At 40.6% G+C, this 22,144-nt stretch overlaps 1 protein-coding gene across 1 annotated transcript in view; it reads left to right on the plus strand.

Annotated features, from left to right (window-relative positions):
- The window catches only part of WDR70 (WD repeat domain 70), a 263,694-nt gene that overhangs the window by 89,776 nt on the left and 151,774 nt on the right, over positions 1-22,144 (plus strand). Inside the window, exons 8-9 of the mRNA XM_065406340.1 lie at positions 6,242-6,395; positions 12,872-12,948. Coding sequence (XP_065262412.1) covers positions 6,242-6,395; positions 12,872-12,948 — 231 coding nt within the window. The remainder of the gene's footprint in view (positions 1-6,241; positions 6,396-12,871; positions 12,949-22,144) is intronic.

Here is a 22,144-nt window from a genome sequence, read left to right on the forward strand (position 1 = left end):
CAGCCCCCTGGCGGCATGAGTGGTGGCGGAGCCGCGGGAGAGTCTTTTCGTGGGGGTTGGTGTTGGAGATTAGCGGGGCAGTTACCTGGCGCCAGGAGCAACAGCTGGGTAGCGGTGGGTTTCTCTGGTGGCTGGGACACGTGGAGGCAGACTCCCGGCGGTAGGAGCAGCAGCTGGGCGGCAGTAGGTTTCTCCGGCGGCAGGGGCGTGGGGGGGCAGTCTCTCAGCGGCTGCAGCTGCTGGCGATCAGCCGGCGATTCTTCCCGCGGCAGGAGCGTGGTGGGGCAGACTCCCAGTAGCTGCAGCTGCTGGCCATCGGTGAGAGGTTTCTCCGGCGGCCGGAGCCCGGCGGGGCAGACTCCCGGTGGCTGCAGCTGCTGGTGATCAACTGGAGATTCCTCCGGTGGCTGCAGCTGCTGGCGATCAGCTGGAGATTCCTCCGGCGGCAGGAGCACGGCGGGGCAACCCCTCGGCGGCTGGAGAGCGGGGTGTATGTTCCTCCTGTTATACCAATAGAATAAAAACCAGCAGGATCTTATTAAGAGGGATAAGGCAAAGATGCCACATTTATTGTAAATATACTGATAAAGCAAAAGATAAAAGTAAACAACATTGTTTGACTACTTATTTCTTATACACACACACATACATATATATATAGAGAGAGAGAGAGATTCATTCACACAATCATTCATTCAAGTTCTGTATAGGTGTTATAGTTACCAGCCTAGAAGTTGCTCATGCCAAGTTACTGGCCAGGTATCTTGGTCATGAGGATGGAGCCGAGTCTGTGTCAGGTGCACCTGATGCTCCTGGAGGCTGGCAGCAGAACCAGAGACTCAAAGTCATCAGTCTTTAGAGTCCATTCTTATAGGAATTAATTCCTATGTTAGTCTATGGGAACTGTTTCATCCTGCTGTTGCTGACTCAATTAGCAGATGGCACATTCCTGTCCAAAGTGGCACATTCCTGGTGGCTCCACACTGTCCAAAGTTTGTGTTTCTCATCCTTCCATGTGATGGGGTGGATCCCAGTTTACCCTCAGGGGGTTGTCTGGTGGTCCTACTTGACACCTTCTTCGGCTGATGGATACTCCCTTTCTAGGCTGGCACCTCCCTAACCATGTATGTACATCAAGCATTCATTAACATACATTCCATATCTTAACCATATTTTAATTTACTGTCTCCACCACTTTCGGGGTGTGTGCTAATTCATTTGAGACTCCCGGCCCTTTAATCACAGAGGGTGGGGGTCTGTCCTAGGAGCCGCTGAATGAAGTGAAAGTCACTTAACAGCTTATAGTGTTTGTTTACATTGTATCAATTACTTCAAGAACAAAGTCAATTAACTTGTTTGTAAGTTTTACATAGTAACAAAGTATCTTTCACAGGATAGCTATAATCAATGGTTTCTACAGACAGTAGCTTACAAGTTTTAACAGAAGACCCAAGAGATTTTTGTACTTGGGGAAACTGTTGGATTTTAAAGTGTGGGGGACAAATTATGAGGGGGTCACTGTCACTTGGGGGAATCACTGTTAGTACCTTCTTTTATATCCCTACACTCCTCTCGGTGATGTCTCGGCAGGCTGGTACTCATAGATTCTAGGACTGGAAGGGACCTCGAGAGGTCATCGAGTCCAGTCCCCTGCCCGCATGGCAGGACCAAATACTGTCTAGACCATCCCTGATAGACATTTATCTAACCTACTCTTAAATATCTCCAGAGATGGAGATTCCACAACCTCCCTAGGCAATTTATTCCAGTGTTTAACCACCCTGACAGTTAGGAACTTTTTCCTAATGTCCAACCTAGATCTCCCTTGCTGCAGTTTAAACCCATTGCTTCTTGTTCTATCCTTAGAGGCTAAGGTGAACAAGTTTTCTCCCTCCTCCTTATGACACCCTTTTAAATACCTGAAAACTGCTATCATGTCCCCTTTCAGTCTTCTCTTTTCCAAACTAAACAAACCCAATTCTTTCAGCCTTCCTTCATAGGTCATGTTCTCAAGACCTTTAATCATTCTTGTTGCTCTTCTTTGGACCCTTTCCAATTTCTCCATATCTTTCTTGAAATGCGGTGCCCAGAACTGGACACAATACTCCAGCTGAGGCCTAACCAGAGCAGAGTAGAGCGGAAGAATGACTTCTCGTGTCTTGCTCACAACACACCTGTTAATACATCCCAGAATCATGTTTGCTTTTTTTGCAACAGCATCACACTGTTGACTCATATTTAGCTTGTGGTCCACTATAACCCCTAGATCCCTTTCTGCCGTACTCCTTCCTAGACAGTCTCTTCCCATTCTGTATGTGTGAAACTGATTTTTTCTTCTTAAGTGGAGCACTTTGCATTTGTCTTTGTTAAACTTCATCCTGTTTAACTCAGACCATTTCTCCAATTTGTCCAGATCATTTTGAATTATGACGCTATCCTCCAAAGCAGTTGCAATCCCTCCCAGTTTGGTATCATCCGCAAACTTAATAAGCGTACTTTCTATGCCAATATCTAAGTCGTTGATGAAGATATTGAACAGAGCCGGTCCCAAAACAGACCCCTGCGGTACCCCACTCGTTATGCCTTTCCAGCAGGATTGGGAACCATTAATAACAACTCTCTGAGTACGGTTATCCAGCCAGTTATGCACCCACCTTATAGTAGCCCCATCTAAATTGTATTTGCCTAGTTTATCGATAAGAATATCATGCGAGACCTTATCAAATGCCTTACTAAAGTCTAGGTATACCACATCCACAGCTTCACCCTTATCCACAAGGCTCGTTATCCTATCAAAGAAAGCTATCAGATTGGTTTGACATGATTTGTTCTTTACAAATCCATGCTGGCTGTTCCCTATCACCTTGCCACCTGGTCTCAGGATGTGGGAGCTTTCTGCGGCAGCATCTCGGGGGGATCCTTCCTGTTCTCGCTCTTCCCTCTGGATCTGCTGGTTCGCCATGTCTCTGAGACCCCGGGGGTCTGTTTTGGGGTGGTGGTCCGAAGAGTTCTCCGGGGGGGACTAGGGGCAACAGCTGGGAGCCTGTGCAGAGCAGTAGGACATGCTGGGACAGCGGTTGGCATCTTGGGCTGTGTTTTAGGAGGAGCGGGATGCATCTCGGGGCATCATTAGCTCTTTTAGAATGGCAGATACAGTGTATCAGCTTATTAAAAAGATGATTAAACTGATAAGAACAGATATTACGCTTGATCTTAGCCTGACTGCTGCAGAAGTCACAGAGGTCACATAAAGTCACGAAATCCATGATTTCTGTGACCTCGGTAACAGACTTGCAGCCTTAATTATACTTCATTAACATTAAACGTAACAATTTAATATGTAAGAGAATAAAATGTTAAACTTCCCAAAATAAACATAATTATTATTTTATATATAATTTTCATTTTCCCCAAAGACAGTAATTTATTGTGTTGGGTAAGAAAGACTTTGTGAGACAAAAAGGTTTCTCCTATCTCCTTTTCACAATTGCTATCATGCGTAGGTAACCTGCCTCTTCGGAGTCTACCATGTCATCCAGTAGCTGCTTGAAGTATTAAATATGAACATGGAGGCATGCTGAACCTTCTTTGTGGCCTGAAATTTGTACTTCTGACTATAAAGCAGTATTCTGGATATATTACACTGCTCTACAGCCGAAATGCTTTATTAATGGTGTTAAATTTGCTAACCACATCAGCCACACCATCAAGGGCTCATTCACCTGCACATCCACTAATGTTATATATGCCATCATGTGCCAGCAATGCCCCTCTGCCATGTACATTGGCCAAACCGGACAGTCCCTCCGCAAAAGAATAAATGGACACAAATCGGACATCAGGAATGGTAACATACATAAGCCAGTAAGTGAACACTTCAATCTCCCTGGTCATTCTATTACAGATTTAAAAGTCACTATCATTGAACAAAAAAACGTCAGAAACAGACTTCAAAGAGAAACAGCAGAACTAAAATTCATTTGCAAATTTAACACCATTAATCTGGGCTTGAATAGGGACTGGGAGTGGCTGGCTCATTACAGAAGCAGCTTTTCCTCTCCTGGAATTGACACCTCCTCATCTATTATTGGGAGTGGACTACATCCACCCTGATTGAATTGGCCCTGTCAACACTGGTTCTCCACTTGCGAAGTAACTCCCTGCTCTCCATGTGTCAGTATATAATGCCTGCATCTGTAACTTTCACTCTATACATCTGAAGAAGTGAGGTTTTTACCCACGAAAGCTTATGCCCAAATAAATCTGTTAGTCTTTAAGGTGCCACCAGACTCCTTGTTGTTTTTGTAGATACAGACTAACACGGCTACCCCCTGATACTTGACAAGATTATTCTTTACTCTCATCCTCTAATCACTTTGCTGATGTTATTGTGGTACTGTGCAGCAGAAAATATTGCAATCAGACAGTGCTCAGTAATGTTTCTATGTGCAATTGCTTAGTATTTATTAAAACAAACTCTACCTATACACACACATTTTGCACATGAGGACTGATTTTAGCTTTGAATGTGTAAGCTGAAGGGAGGCGTATCAACTTCTACAAACAGCTGCAAGAACTTGTTCCTTAGATCAATGGCTCTCAACCTTTCCAGATTTTTGTAGGCCTTTCAGGAATCTGATTTGTCTTGCATACCCCAAGCTTCACCTGACTTAAAAACTACTTGCTTACAAAATCAGACATAAGAATACAAAAGTGTCACAGCACACTAGTACTGAACAATTTCTTACTTTCTCATTTTGTTTGTATGACATTTTAGTTTGTACTGACTTTGTTAGTGCTTTTTATGTAGCCTGTTGTAAAACTAGGCAAATATCTAGGTGAGTTGATGTACTCCTTGGAAGATCTCTGCATATCCCCAGGGGTACGTGTACCTCCAGTTGAGAACTACTGTCTTAGATGGAACAGTTCCAAAATGGTGACCACAAGTTTGTTTGAGAATTGATTCCCATCATACAGTATCCAGTGAATTCTTAGCTGTGTTCATCTAGCATGTGTTCCAGCTCTTTTATTAATCAGCTAGAGGGCTTGCTTTGGGAGAAGGGTCCTTTTAGGGTTTTTTTCTTTTTCCTGAAAGTTATGCAATGGCACCAGTCCATCTCCTTCTTCTCCACTTTGTATGCCAAGTTTTGTGCTTGGGTTAAAATCCACATTCACTTCCTTGTGAAACTTTGTTGCTTTTGATGTTTTGTTTTGTTGCACCCTATGATGGAGTTGCAATAGCAGCCTCATAGTTAAACTTTGTAACTAGTTCTTCATTCTAAGATTTTTTTTTAACATCTCCTATCAATCCTCTACTATTGCTCTTTGGGATTGTTATTGAAAACACAGGGGAAAAGGAATTAGAACAAAAAGAAAAAGGTTTGCTTAATGTATCTAAATTTACACTTACTGTGAGCTAACCTAGGTGGACTAGGTCAGTGGTTCTCAAAGCTGGTCCACCGCTTGTTCAGGGAAAGCCCCTGGTGGGCCGGGCCGGTTTGTTTACCAGCTGCATCCACAGGTTCGGCCGATCGCGGCTCCCACTGGCCGCGGTCGCTTCAGGCCAATGGGGGCTGCAGGAAGCCGCGCAGGCCGAGGGATGTGCTGGCTGCCCTTCCCACAGCCCCCATTGGCCTGGAGCGGCAAACCGCAGCCAGTGGGAGCCACGATCGGCCGAACTTGTGGATGCGGCAGATAAACAAACCGGCCCGGCCCGCCAGGGGCTTTCCCTAAACAAGCGGCGGACCGGCTTTGAGAACCACTGGACTAGGTAATCCTTCCTTCTCTGAACACTAATTTCTGCTAGTTTGTATAGAGATGTCCAGAGAGAGCTATCAAGCCCCTCTGGCTGGGTCAGCTTGCCTCCCTTGATCCAGGGATCATCTCTGCCCTGAAGAGACGTACCTCTTGTGACACCTATCTACTGTTACCTGGAGTTACAAAAGTACCCTTATGATAAATATGTTTGTCCAAAAGTAAAATGTATAATACCCTGTAATGTTGTTATGTAGGCAATCAGGTAGGCACAACTTGTGCAAAAAATTTCTCTCGCTGCAGGTGTAGCCTCTAATCCCTGCATATTAGTTGTCTCATAGAAATACTATAGATATACTATATGTTTATTTTCAGAGCATTTATGTTTTTAAGGATTTTCTCACTACTGATGCATCTTCATTTTAAAATTGGCTTAAGGAAATTGTATTTAATGAAAACATATGTTGTGTTTTCTAATTTTTTTCAGTCACCAAATCAAATCTTTACAGTATAGCAGCACAGGGGATGTCATTCTTGTTGTGTCTGGTAACTCTCAAGCTAAAGTTCTTGACAGAGATGGCTTTCCAGTAATGGAATGTGTTAAAGGAGACCAGTACATTGTGGACATGGCAAACACCAAGGTAAGTTAAGAAACTTTAAATTGTATTGTTCTATACTGGTATAGTTGTCTTGTACTTTTATGTAGGTTATTTATTGTTCTGGTGATGGTCCTTGATATAACAGCATTTTGTTCTCTTCCAAGCTTTCCGTATAACAGGGGTGGCCAAATTTACTGACCCTCTGAGGGTCAGTAAATTTTAAAATTGTCTAAAATATGACAATTTTTAGAAGTTCAAGAGCTGGGGCTTGAGGCTTCAGCCCCGCTCCTGAAGCACGGAGCCTCGGCAGGCAAGCTCCACAGGGCTCAAACCCTGAGACCCTCCATTGGGCTGAAGCCAGAGGTGATGCATTGTGGGGCACATGGGGTTACTTGCCCCCCCAATTTTTGCTAAGGTTTGCTGGCCCTGCTCAGTCACATGGTGCTGCTGGGCCCCCACCCTGCATTGCAGTGTCTGGAGCTGACAAGCTGGGAGCTGTGGCCATGAGGAGAGGCAGCAGCAGCAAACACCTGGGAACTGCAGGGATAGCCGTTGCGGGTAAGGCGGGGGGGCATGCCTGAGGAGTGGACTCAAACTGTGGGATAGGATGAACCTTTAAATTGTGCCCCTCCCCCCCAGCAGGCACCATTTGTCTCTGGCAGAAGTCCTTAGCCCCACCACCCCACCGCAGAGCAGAAGCTCTGAGCTCTACCCTGCCCCCCAGTCTGGTAGACTGAGAATACTTCTTAATAATTGCGCCCTCTCCTTTACCTTTCCCATTAACAGACCACAAAACATACACACTTTCTTCGCACTTGAAGGATGAGCAAATAGAGGAAAAAATGGAAAAAATCCCTATTAAATTAAGGGCAAAGATAATTAAATGTAGTGCAAGTCCCAGAGAAAGGATTCACTGTGCACCATGTCTTCCTGTGTCTGTCATCTAAATTGTAAGCTGTTGAGGTTGGTATGATCAGGACACACAGGTGAATGAAAGCCTGACACAGAAATGGATTTAAGCATCAGGCTGCAACTTTATTACTTAATAATGGAGGAGGGGTGCTATGCACCCTCCGTATCTCACGTACTAGCCATTTAACTCTGTCCAGTCCAAGGTTATAGAGCCCCCACTGTATAACCAGGGTAGACCCTCTTCAGCCTGCCTCAAGGACTCAGCTCACTTCTGAATACTTTTGCCCAACGGGGACCTTGGTCTGCAAAGACTTCGGGTCTCCCCTTTCCCTTTGGAAGATGGCCATCCTGCTGAGAGGGGAGGGACAGCTGTCTTGTTTGTGTCTTGCTGAGTGCCAAGAACATCAATGAATAGTAAATAGTAATAATAAGGTGCATTTTTGTTTGTTAGTGGTTAAAAGTGTACATGAAAAAGGGCTGACTCCTACTCTTGTCAGTATAATTTATTTTATAGTTTTGTGTTTTATGTAATTGGGAGAGAATGGAAACTTGTTTGTTATAAACACAATCATAATAAATTACATTTTAAAGTATTTTAACAAGTGTTCAGTGGGTTTTGACCACTCTTCCATCTTCTTTCCCCATATGTTACATGGGATAACAATTCTGTTTACATAGATGATTTAAATGCAGGTCAGTTTTGTGAATAGTTTAAAATTAATAATTTAAGTGTAATGATAAAATCTACCTCTCAGATTTGTGATAAAATTGCCTTATTTAGTGCTTGTAGGGCTTACTGCCAAGTAACTAGCCTAAGTACTGCATTACTTGATGCTATTCATATCAGAACACTATTTCTTTTGGCTAGTAGAATGTATATAAAGCCATATAACATTAACAGCTGTTTTGGTTCTTGTTTAATTAAAAATAATGCAGATTTTTTCTCTTGTAAACTTTTGAAATCTCACTATATGATGGTCCTACAATCAAAGTGCTGGAGTAGTTATGCTGTCATATTGACTTTTAGGTATTCATTCCCTGGTAATTTTTTTAAATAGTTGCTAAAACTGTCTCCATAATAACTCTTAAAAACAATCTGAAACAATGTCAATTTTAGTTTTGCAGGTGTGGTTTTTAAATTTTATTGAATATTATAGGAGTCCTTTGTTCTCTTCAAACTTATTTAATAAGCTTGTGCCAACACTTCAAATATGTCAAACTAACAAAATACACAAAGGAACTGGATAAAGACATTTTCCTTGAGAAAGATAGTTTGCTTTTTTTTTTTTTTTTCCAGTTTTTTTCCGAAATCTTGTGAGTTGCTATAGAATACAAGTGGCTTAAATTCTGGTAAAATGTCCACCAGCAGATATTTCCATCTTGAAGAAATGGGTCTGTCCACTCTCATCTTACAAATTATTTTTTATGAAAATACATTCTGATCCAGTTTCAGACCTGCTTCAAGGATCTAGTTATATTATTTAAAACTCTCCATTGATTACGCCGAAAGATGGCTCAAGAGCACTTTATTCCCACAACTCACTCCAACAGGGAGTGGCTGATAGAGCTCAGGGTGAAAGTTGTAGACTATGGCATTTTTGGTGAAGGACACTTGGCTGTGGAAATCCCAAGCACTAGAGATCAGAATGAGCTAGAGTCTTGTCTCCTTGTCTGTGTAGATTGTTCCATATTTCCATGAATTAAGTGATGATACAGTCCAGAGAAACTATTAAGTCTTTAGGTGACTTGCCATCGTGAGAGAGAAAAAAGATAAATTGAAGAAGAGTGACAGGAATAATTGATTTCAAAGGCACAAGTAAACTAGTAAAAAAAAAAGATGCAATGAATAATTGTGTTTTGGGGGGAAATGGTGAGGGAGTGAACTGTAGGGTATATATACTGAAGTTTTTCTAGCACTCTCAGTAACATTTAATGTAAGTTATACACAGGCATTAAAGGAAGAATACCCTCACTTCTTATTAGAAGCACCTAAACTTAAAACTGAGTCTGGTGTAAAACTGCTTGGTATTATAACAAAAAGAACAGGAGTACTTGTGGCACCTTAGAGACTAACAAATTTATACTCCTGTTCTTTTTGCGGATACAGACTAACACGGCTGCTACTCTGAAACCTGGTATTATAACGTTATTTTCAGTTTTACAAAAGTGACTAGAAAGATTTTTCCTTAATGGAAGTGTCATATCATTTATTGTCCTCTAGATATAAAAGGGTCAGGTTGTATTTTCAACTCTGCCCCTGACTCTTTGTGGCCATGGGAAGTCACTCAGCCTCTCTGTGTCTAGATTTTTCCATCTGTAAATTGGGCATACTGCTTGCAATATTATAGTTAATGGATTGTATTAATTAGTGTTTATAGAACACTTTTAAGATTCTTGAAAGAAAGGCACTATATAAGTGCTGAGTATTATTTTTCACCCTCAATTAATTTTATATTTTCTTATTCCTTCCTAAGAGTCTCACATAACATCAGACAGTGTTATTTTACTTTTCATTTTGAAATCCTAGGTTACATCTGTCACAGTTAAGGGTAACTGCATTTCCACTCAGTTGTTCAGTAAGGGCACCCAATCTCAGGCTTCCAGCTCCCCAGCTGTTGCCTCTCTTTGGTGGAGACCTGCATCTCAGTCTCTTCTGACCAGGGTATGTCAAGGCTGAACAGTTCCCTGCCTTCCCTGTGTTCTCCCAGAAAAGACAGTCTGCCAAACTAAACTTGCTTGCTTTCTCTTCAGAGACTGAGGACAGAGTGATTACTTCAGATATGTGTTACCACACAGTTCTTTCTAAGCAAGCCTACTTTATTCTTAAGGTAAAAAGCATTACAGAGAAATGAGGTCCCTTCCAACCCTGATATTCTATGATTCTAAATTTAGTCCACCCTTTTATACAGATATGGGGTCTTTGATCTGGAATTTCCAGAAGCAGGTAGTTAGTATACAATGAGTCTCTCTCCCCAGTGTGTGTCTTTAAAAGGTTGGCTTTGGAGGAAGAGAATTTGCAGTCTGCCAAGAAGTAAGGGTGGCAATACCATGCCACCCTTACTTCTGCGCTGCTGCTGGCAGTGGCTCTGCCTTCAGAGCTTGGCTCCCGGCCAACAGCCACCGCTTTCCAAGTGCCCAACTCTGAAGGCAGCATTGCTGCCAGCAGCAGCACAGAAGTAAGGGTAACAGCACTGCACTCCACACACACAATAACCTTGTGACCCCCCCACAACTCTTTTTTGGGTCAGGACCCCATCAATTACAACACCATGAAATTTCAGATTTAAATAGCCGAAATAATGAATTTTATGTTTTTTAAAATCCTATGACAGTGAAATTGACCAAAATGGACTGTGAATTTGGTAGGGCCCTAATCATAACTATTAAAGTTTGCAGGCAACACAAAGATTGGGTGAGTGGTAAACAATGAAGAGGACAGGTCACTGATACAGAGCCATCTGGATTGCTTGGAAAGCTGGACACAAACAAACAATATGACTCAAAAAGGAGTTGTGTGTGTGGTGGTGGTGGTGGGGGGTGTCACAAGTTTATTGTAGGAGGGGTTGTGGTACTACTACCCTTACTTCTGTGCTGCTGCTGGTGGCGGCACTGCCTTTGGAGCTGGGCAGCGGGAAAGTGGCAGCGGCTTGACCGGGAGTCAAGCTCTGAAGGCAGAGCCGTCGCAAGCAGCAGCGCAGAAGTAAGGATGGCATGGTATGGTATTGCCACCCTTACTTCTGCACTACTGCTGGTGAGGCACCGCCTTCAGATTTGGGTGCCTGGCCAACTGCCGCTGCTCTCTGGCCACCCAGCTCTGAAGGCAGTGCAGAAGTAAGGCTGGCAATACCGTGAGCCCCCTAAAATAACCTTACAACCGCCCTGCAATTCCCTTTTGGGTCAGGACCCTCAATTTGAGAAATGCTGGTCTCCCTCATAAAATCTGTATAATATAGGGTAAAAGCACACAAAAGACCAGATTTGACGGTCTGTAACACGTTTTTCATAGCCGTGAATTTGGTAGAGTCTTAGTTATGATCCTATGTTCTCTTCCAAGTCACTGATTTAGAAGGTTTAAACAGTGTAGGGTCAAGAACTGATCCCTGCAGGACCTGCAACAGGGGCTGTCTCTTCTCCTTAGCTCCAAAGCATGCGCTGCCATGTTGAATCTTTTCAAGGAGGTTTATTTCTTTAAACAGAGGTTATCAAACAGAAAATAGTCTTAGCTCAGTCTTTGGCCCCACGCTTCAGGGACACCCCTCTCAGAGGTCTCTGGCACTCCAGTTCCTGGCAGCCTCCCAGCCTCAGTCAGCTCTGCTCCCTTCCTGGAGCAGCAGCCACAGGGCTGGCTTCCCTGAGCACCTGGCCCCTCACTCCAGGGACCCACCACAGGAGCCAGCTACTGTGGTGTTCCGTCCCTAGGGCTCAGCCTGTCTCAGTCCTTTCTTCTTCCACCTCTTTATATAGGCCCAGATATAGCCCAGCTCTCTTTAATTAGCTCGATTGGGTTCACCTGCTCCAGTACAGGGGACCTGAACTCAGCCTAGGCACAGATTCAGCTACCCTGTGACAGCACTATGAGACCCATGCACTCAATGATGATTCTCTGTTTTATAATTACATTTTGAGACCTATCATCCAGTTTTTAATCCATTTAATGTGTGCCATGTTAATTTTATATTGTTCTAGTGTATAATCAAAATGTTGTGCAGAGCTAGTCAAATGCCTTACAGAAATATGTCTATTACATCAACACTATTATTTTTATCAGTCAAACTTGTAATCGCAGTCCAAAAAAATCAAGTTAGTCTGATCAGACCTTTTTTCCCCATAAACCCATGTTGATTGACGTTAATTATATTACCCTCCTTTAATTCTTTATTGATGTGCAGTTCCAGTATTTTGCCTGGAATGGATGTCAGACTGAGGCCTGTAATACCCAGGTCATGCCATTTACCCTTTTAAAATATTAACACATTAGTTTTCTCTGTCTTCTAGAACTTGCCCAGTGTTCCAAGACTCATTGAAAATCAATATTTATGGTCCCGCAAGGTCCTCAGACTGCTCTTTTTAAAAATCTTTGCATGCAAGTTATCTGGACCCTGCTGATGTAAAAATCTCTAACTCCCCCAATTTATTATTGGAATGGAAAAAGTATCATCATCATATATCATATGTCTACATGAACCGTTTTTCTCTGTTAAATACAGAACAGAATATTTATTGAACACTTCTGCCTTTTATGCATTATTTTTGCCATTTCCATCTAGGAATGGATCAATACCATTGTTAGGATTTTTTTGTTCTTAATAAATTTAAATATATTTATTGTTCTTTAACTCTGTTGGCCATAGATTTCTCCTTGTATATTGATATTTTGTATTTTAAAAAAGCATCCAACTTGATGATTGTGTATTACATTATTGGTTTGAAGGGCTGTTATTAAAAGACTGTCCAGTTTACATATGAAATAATTGGCAGTAAGGAATATAGTTAATAGTGCAGGTTATTTTAGGTGGAGAACCTGAAAAATGAGGGGAAAGTAAATGCCTATTGAAAAAATTGTTTGCCATAGAATTAGGTTCTCATGTTTTTCTGTGTTTTTCCAGGGTCATACAGCAATGCTTAATACAGGCTGTTGGCATCCCAAAATAAAAGAAGAATTTTTGACTTGTTCCAATGATGGGTGAGTATAGGTTCATGTCAGTGCCAGAATGTTTTTGGCGTTTGTCAGCTTTTGCATTTTAGGATCTCTATGTACCTTCCCCAATTATAACTTGGTTGCAAACAGTCAGTTGTGAACTTGTTTGTTGAGATCTGAAAGCCAGTGTAAGACTTGTCTATAATTTGGCTTCTAGAAGAGTTCATTGGTTTGTCTACATTCTTTATGTTTTTGATATGGTGCTTTTGGTGATGACATAGCAGGAAAAATATATGGATGAATATACTGTAATATATTTCAAATTAGAAAAATATAAAAATGAGCCCCCAAATGTAGTAATTTTCACCGAGTGAATGGATGTCTCAAAGGATTTGTAGGAGGGATGGCGCAGCCTTTCACTTCAAAGTCATAGGTTTGAATATGGCCCAGGTAGGTATTGATTAGTGTTACCATTTGACAGCTGTCCAGTAGACAATTGGAAATGAATTTGTGGTCTCAGTCTTGATCCTAGTGGACAAGTGTCCAAATCACAAAAATCACTGTGATGTTTGGCGCTAATTTACACCCTTCTTGGAACTTTAAGCAGTGAGGCCAAGTATTAAATGGGCATGGAGACTTAAATATGCTGGTACCATTGTGCTCAGGGCTGAGGACAGTGAAGAAAGTTTGCATTGCTGCTTCCTTGGTTTGTTTATAATCTCCTTTGTAATTAAACAGAAGATTCCGGTAACCTGTGCCTTCAATATGGCACTTTTCAAAATGACAAAAGCATTGTATTAACAATCCCCACCCACTCACCTACACCCTCCCCTCCCCCAGTGAAACTAATGCTCCTTGTTGGAAAGTTCACACAGTTTGATGGAGAGAAAAGAAGGCACGTGTACCAAAAAATAACATTTTAAACTACTAGTGTTTTTTTTAACATAAAAAAATAAACAAAACCATTGAAATCACATTTTTAGTTTTTAGACAAAAAAGTAAAGCAAAAATTTCACTGTTATATTCAGCTATATTTATGAAGTGATAGGATTTTAAAATATTTTGTTTCTCTTGTAAACACAAAGGGTAGACAGTTTTACTGCTTTACCATTTTAAAATTCAGTATTTTTACTTAGCTGAACAGTTTGTAGATAGTGAAAAATAAATTAAGAAATTATATACTCTCAAGACTGTCTAATTTTGTCTGTATAAACATATGCCTAGCAATTATACCAAATATGGATTCAATGGCTCTCTCGTGCTTAAATTGCTGTGAATTAAAAGGGTCTGGTCAAGTGAGTAAAATGCAGATGAACAGTGCTATAAATGGATGTGTAATTATATTCTCAGAGAAACCAAATGGCTGACATTATAAGAAAAGTATTTGAAACCATCCAGTGTACTTCCTATTTCCTTTTACGCTAGCAGCAGTTTTCTCCAGTGTGTGGATGTACCACTTTAAAAGTAACAATTGGGACTTAATTTTAAATCTGCAACAAAACTTTTATAGACTAAAGAACATCTTTTGTCGGGAAAATTGCTTTTTCATGTTAACAAGCTTAACAAAGTATCCAAAACGTAAGCAAAAATTATTCTCAGAAATTATCCATGCTGTAGGAAAGAAGAGTCTATGACAGTTTAGATAAAATGTGTGTGGAGGTCATCTGTTTCTGCAATATTATCATCACTTGAAAGAAGTGAATATTTAGGAGATACAGTTACTAGTTTAAAGAGACTAATTCTTGTAAGTCTTGTTCATTAGTTTCACTGTTTGAAGGTTTCTTTAGTAAACAGGATTTTAAGCATATATTTCACTATGGTGTAATGGCATGTATTATGCTAATATATATTAGGTGAATTTCTGGCTTGATTGAAGTCAGTGGCAGTTTTGCCACTTCAGCAGGGCCAGGATTTCACCCATTGTGTTCAGGTGAGTCAGCTTCCTCATGATTACAGTTAGTGTCACAGAATGGACAAGCGGAACAATGGTGCTGAAGAAGTAAGAAAGAGGTCACTGCAGTCTTCTCGAGAATTAAAAAAATAATTACTGTAAGGTTTTTCTTTAGTGATTTCAGAGAGGTTTTTTTATTTGGCAAAATAACTTCAGGATCGTTGAAAAGATTGTGGAGCAGACACTTAGCGCTAAGGAGAGAACTAGGTAGACTCAGGCAGAAGTAGTCAAAAACTGTGCTATTGCTTTGTGCATGCGAGAAACCATTTTTTCCTGAATTTTAAATGAAACCATTATGGGAAAAAAATATTCTAATTACTCCAGAAAGTGACAATACACCTCTACCTCGATATAACGCTGTCCTCGGGAGCCAAAAAAATCTTACCACATTATAGGTGAAACCGCGTTATATTGAATTTGCTTTGATCCACTGGAGTACGCAGCCCCCCCCCCCCCCCCCGGATCACTGCTTTACCACGTTATATTCGAATTCGTGTTATATCGGGTCGTGTTATATCGAGGTAGCGGTGTATTTGTATTTTCTCTGATTATTTTGTATTTATTAGGGCTGTCAATTAACCACAGTTAACTCACATGATTAAGTCAAAAAAATTAACTGCGATTAAAAAAATTTATCTCGATTAACCGCACTGTTAAACAATAGAATACCAATTGAAATTTATTAAATATTTTTGGATGTTTTTCTACATTTTCAATATTGATTTCAATTACAACACAGAAACCAAGTGCACAGTGCACACTTTATATTACTTTTTATTACAAATATTTGCACTGTAAAAATGATAAAAGAAAGTATTTTTCACCTCATACAAGTATACTGTAGTGCAATTTCTATTGTGAAAGTGTAACTTACAAATGTAGATTTTTTTTTTGTTACATAACTGCACTCAAAAACAAAACAATGTAAAACTTTAGAGCCTACAAGTCCACTCAGTTCTACTTCTTGTTCAGCCAATCGCTAAGACAAAAAAGTTTGTTTACATTTACGGGAGATACTGCTGCCTGCTTCTTATTTACAATGTCATCAGAAAGTAAGAACAGGCATTTGCATGGCACTTCTGTAGCTGGCATTGAAAGGTATTTACGTGTCAGATATGCTAAACATTTGTATTCCCCTTCATGCTTCAGCCACCATTCCAGAGGACATGCTTCCATGCTGATGACGCTCATTAAAAAAATAATGCATTAATTAAATTTGTGACTGAACTCCTTGGGGGAGAATTATATGTCCCCTACTCTGTTTTACCTGCATTCTGCCATGTATTTCATGTTATAGCAGTCTCGGATGAAGACCCAGCACATGTTGCTCATTTTAAGAACACTTTCACTGCAGATTTCAGGAAATGCAAAGAAGGTACCAATGTGAGATTTCTAAAGATAGCTACAGCACTTGACCCAAGATTTAAGAATCTGAAGTGCCTTCCAAAATCCGAGAGGAACAAGGTATGGAGCATGCTTTCAGATGTCTTAAAAGAGCAACATTCTGATGTGTAAACTACAAAATCCGAACCACCAAAAAAGAAATCTTGCGACGCCGGTTACAACAGTGCCATGCGAATGCCTGTTCTCACTTTCAGGTGACATTGTAAATAAGAGGGCAATATTATCTCCCATAAATGTAAACAAACTTGTTTGTCTTAGTGATTGGCTGAATAAGAAGTAGGACTGAGTGGACTTGTAGGCTCTGAAGTTTTACGTTGTTTTGTTTTGGAATTTTTTGAACCCACCCTGCATTGCAGTGTCTAGAGCTGACAAGCTGGGAGCTGTGGCCATGAGGAGAGGCAGCAGCAAATACCTGGGAACTGCAGGGATAGCTGTTGCGGGTAAGGCGGGGGGAGGGGCATTGTTTTGTTTTTGAGTGCAGTTATGTAACAAAAAAAAATCTACATTTGTAAGCTGCATTTTCACGACAAAGAGATTGCACTACAGTACTTGTATGAGGTGAATTGAAAAATACTATTTCTTTTGTTTATCATTTTTACAGTGCAAATATTTGTAATAAAAAATAATATACACTTTGATTTCAATTACGACCCAGAATACAATATATATGAAATTGTAGAAAAACATCCAAAATATTTAATAAATTTCACTTGGTATTCTCTTGTTTAACAGCGTGATTAAAACTGTGATTAATCACGATTAATTTTTTTGAGTTAATCACGTGAGTTAACTGCGATTAATCAACAGCCCTAATTCACACACAAGTGAATTGGCCTATGGCTCTGGCGTGAGCTGGTCTGTCATCGTCACAATGACATCTATTTCTCTTTTGTGAAAATGTAATTGCAATTTTCAGCTCAATAGAATAGGAACAGAACTTGAAGTAACTGACAAACGTGATCCAGCTGATGAGTTTTCTGTGTATAGTTATATAATTAACATTAAATTTTGGTTATGCTGAGTTTTAGCATAGATATACAATATACACATATGAATACACAAATATTTAAGTGAAGCTAATGGTATCTTTTGGGTGCTCAGCACTTTTGAAATTAAAGCATTTTTGTACCTGAACTCCTTTGAGGAAATTTCGGGAAGCTTCATAACAGTAAAAGTAAGGTTTATTCCCCATACTCTTTCACAGAGCTCAAGTTCTTCCTTTCCTTCTCCTCTTTCTCTTCTCTCCCTTTTTCCCCAATGTGTCCTGGAAGTTGCAGTTCCTGGACTCAAAGCTACAGGAACCACCTACGAACAAACTTACAAACACAATGTGAGATAGCTATCTGTACTGAGCTAGATATGACACACCCTTTCTCTTTAATTTTTACACTGGTTACTCTAAACAGTCACTTCCAAGTCATCACTTGAGTCCGGTAACAGTCTTCCAATCTTTTAGGGAGTCTCCTTTGTCTCACACTTCTCCTAATGCCTGTAGAGGCAAGAATGAGACTAGTGATGCAGTTCCTACTACTATAGATTGTCTCTCATCACTATTGGTGTAATCGATGTTCTGCAGTCCAAGATAGAAATGAGCATTCTCCTTTTCAGCTTGTAGCTGATGAACTGTGGACAATCTTGAAATGTTCTATTTCTTTCCATCTATTAATACAGCAGACTTTTGTCAGATTTCTATCATCTGCAAAGGACATGAATAGCTTGAACATCCTTTTTTGACTGTATCACAGCTTAATGTGAGCAAAATCTCCAGTTTGAAACTAGTGAGGTTTAGCACCTTTCTTACAGTCTATGTACTGTCTGTATTTCTCCTGTTTGTTCTTAACATGTTCACAAATAATTTCATTTGAAGGTTTAGTTGAAAAAGGAGAACATGTAAGCCCTTGACAGGTAGTAAAAAATTCTTTCTGTGATCTTGCTTCCAAACTGATAAGCTACAAACTTTTTTTCACTTGTCTGTTCATTCTTGACTAGACCATTAGCTCTTGGATGATATAAAGAAACTGTTTTGTGTTTGATATCATTGCTGTTGAGATAGTATTGCATTTCTTCAGAGGTCAATTGTATTACATTGTCAGTTACCAATTCCTTGGGAAATCCTTCTCAGGCAAAGACTGATGACATGAACTTAATCACTATTTCAGTGGTAGCCTTTCCAGTGGCGTAACTTCCAGCACTTTGAGTAATAGTCTAGCATTACTATGGCAAACCTTTGTGTAACAGGATGATCTTCAAAGGGTCCCATTATGTCAAGAGCCAGTTTCTCCTGTGAATAGTTGGGATAATCAACTGGTGTGAGAGATGTTAAAGGTTTTCTGTGACTTATCACTACTAGCACAAGCTGTGCAATTCTTGATTATTTCCTCAAATTGCTTGTCCAGCCCTGGCTGCCAGAAGTCTTGTCACAGGCAGCTTTGAGATAGACTCATCTCCAGATGTCCTTCATGTTTCAGGTGAATCAGTTATTCTCTCAGAAGTGTAGGCACAACAAGATGATCAATTCTTGAAATCCATTCATATACAAGAGACAGCTCATGTGATATATGTCTGTAGGATTGAAAGTGTTCTGGCGACATCATCCTGGAAGGCCATCCACTAACTATATAAGTCTTTAGGTCCTGAAGTACTTTGTTTCTCCCATGTCTGTTGCCCACTCTGAGATTGTGATCACTCCTTGAATTGTAGCAGAGATTTGTGTAATGGCAATCTCTTTGTCTTTCTCTGGTGCACCCTCATGACAAGGTATGGGCAGGTGAAAGACAGTCTTCAGTGGTGTTCTTGGCACCTGGATGATACGTTGCCAGGAAATCAAAGTTCATTAGTTTGGTGGCCCATTTGGCAATTCTTGGAGTTGCTTGTCCAGAACCTCACATGTTGATTAAAGCAGAGAGAGGTTAAGATAAATCTCCTATCTCACAGTTAGGTTCTGAAGTGCCTTACTACCAGAAACTTCTTTCTCAGTGACAGAATAGGATTTTCCGGATTGGTCAGGGCTCTGGAAGCAAATGCAATCGTTACTTCTTGTCCATTTTCTAGCTGAGTCAAGATGGAACCAAGACCATGATCACAAGCATCTGTTGTGACAGTAGTTTGCTTCTCGGAATCACAAGGGCTAAGAACTGGGCTGGTGGAAACTGCATGTTTTGTCTCATTAAAGCTGTTCTTGCACACTTCATTTCATTCAAACCTCACATCTTTTTTTAGGAGATGATGCAAAGGAACTACACAGCAGATTGCTATACAAACTTTTAATAGTATTCGCACAATGCCAACAATAATAGAAGTTTGTCCTTGTTGTTAGACTCTGGTGCATCACAAATAACTTTCACTAGTTCTGGTTTTGGAGAGATCATATTTCCTAAATATGTCACTGAGTTGGTATGGAAATGACATGTCTTCTTGCTGATGGTAAAACCAGGTTATCAAAGCTTTTCTAGAACCTATTTTAGGATGATGATATGTTTGGATTCATCTTTGCCATACACTAAAATGTCATCTTGAAAGTAGGTAACACCTTGTCTCTCCAATGATCCCATGCATAATCCTCTGGAATATGGATGCTGCACAAGCTAACTGAAACAGCATCTGTTTGATTTGGAACAAACCTTGAGTGATGAAAGCTGTGTACTTGCAGGCTTCTTCCCTTAAGGGGATCTGATGGTAAGCTGAGGATAAATCAAGGGTCCTGAAGACTCTTGCCTCCTTCAAGGTGACAAGCATTTCATTGATGTTGGATAGAGGATGACAATCTACAACAATGTTGGAGTTTAGATCTCTCAAGTCCACATGTGTAGGTAGCACCATTAGGCTTCCTGGTGAGAACAACAGAAGAAACCCATTCTGATGAATCAACCGGTTCAATGATATCTGCTTTGCATAGTATCAGAATTTCCCCCTGGAGTGTTTGTCTCGGTTCAGCTGGTATGTTTCACACTTTATGCTGTACAGGCATTGCATTGTTCTTTAGCTGGATCTTGTGCTTGATTTTTTTGGGGGGGGGGGTAACAACTATGGTATCAGTGAAAACTTCTGGAAATTCAGAGATGATTCCTGGTTGTAGCCTATCTTCAGTTTGCAGGACAGGTTCTGTACTATTCATAACTAATGTCTGAAGATCCCTTTGTTGATTCCATCCTAAAATAGAAACTCCCTTTTCAGCTACATAGATTTTTCCCTTGGGCAGTATGGCCTTTGTACTCAAAGACAGCTGTAAAATAGCCATTGATGGGAATGGGAGATCCACCATACCCTCTGGAGTATATGTCTGAAGGATGCAACTCAGGTCAAGAGCTGTCAAACAGTAACACCCCAGGACAAACAGGGAGGCAGAGTGGGCCCCTTTAGTATTTAGTCCAGCAGCTACCATTTATCTACTTGGTTCCAGGGGCCAGGCCAGCTGCTCTTTTTTCCTCTTGCCACATGCAGAGTGCTCTGCTGTATGGTAGTGGTGGAATCCACTAGAGGAGAGGATTTTTGAGTTAATATCTCATTGAGATGCATGGGGCAGTTCACTCTTCTCAGAGCTATCTTTTGAATGAAGTCAACTTATTTCAGAATGTAATCATCCCATAGTAACATCCACTCAGACCAGGAATTACGCACCCAGGTTGGGCCACATTTTAAATTTATTGGTTGATTTCTAGTCAAGATTCATAGATTCCAAGGCCACAAGGAACCATTGTGCTCACCTGATCTGACCTGCTTTATAACACAGACAATAGAACTTTCCCAAAATAATTCCTACGATGTAGCTTTTAGAAAACATCCCGTCTTGATTTAAAAATTGACAATGATGTAGAATCCACCACATCCCTTGGTAAATTGTTCCAATGGCTAATTACCCTCACTCATAAAAATTTACACCTTATTTCCCATCTGAATTTGTCTAGCTTCAACTTACAGCAATTGAATTGTGCTGTACCTTTCTCTGCTAGGTTGAAGAGCTCATTATCAAATATTTTTTCCTCATGTAGATACTGATAAATGGCAATTAAGTCATCCCTTTACCTTCTCTTTGTTAAACTAAATAGACTGAACTCCTTGAATCTATCACTGTAAGGCATATTTGCTAATCCTTTGATCATTCTTGTGGCTCTTCTCTGAATCCTCTCCAATTTATCAACACCCTTGTTGAATTGTGGACACCAGAAATGGACACAGTATTCCAGCACCAGTTGCACCGGTGCCAATGCAGAGGTAAAATAATCCCTCTGCTCCTACTTGAGATTCCCCCCCCTCCCCCTTTTTTTTTTTTTTATGCCCAAGGATCTTGTTAGTCCTTTTGGCCATCACATCACATTGGGAGCTCATGTTCGGCTGATTATCAATCATGACCCCCAAATCTTTTTTATAAGATTGTGAGATCTGCAGTTGCATATCACCTGAGACATGGGTCCACATGCTTTTGATGTCAGTCTCTGTGGCGGAGGCAAGTTGCTAAATGCTGGCCCTGATGCAGCTTAATAGAATTATCAGAATAGTTGTGTGTTTGTTTCTTGTACATCTATTAAGCAGCAACAGTCAGCTTTCTAAACAACTTATTTTCTCTCCAGAGGCTAAAGCCAGAAGTATTTGCCCTTACCTTTCAGTTGCCTAAAATCCCAGATTTCACAATCTTGACTAGACATCAACAATAAATTTAAAATGTGGCCCAATGTGGGTGTGTGATTCCTGCTCTGAGTGGATGATTAAGATCTGCAATCAGTTGGCTTCGCTCAAAAGAACAAAGGTATAATGACATCTGAAAAACAATCATACAAGAATTAGCATCAACCTCTAACAGTTTTCGGACAGATGCTGCCATCCTTTCACACATTGAGTGGCACCTTACTCCACAATTAGTATTGCTGAAATGAGTGGGACCACTCCTAG

This window comes from Emys orbicularis, chromosome 6 (assembly GCF_028017835.1).
Source record: "Emys orbicularis isolate rEmyOrb1 chromosome 6, rEmyOrb1.hap1, whole genome shotgun sequence".
In the NCBI taxonomy this organism is placed as follows: domain Eukaryota; kingdom Metazoa; phylum Chordata; order Testudines; family Emydidae; genus Emys; species Emys orbicularis.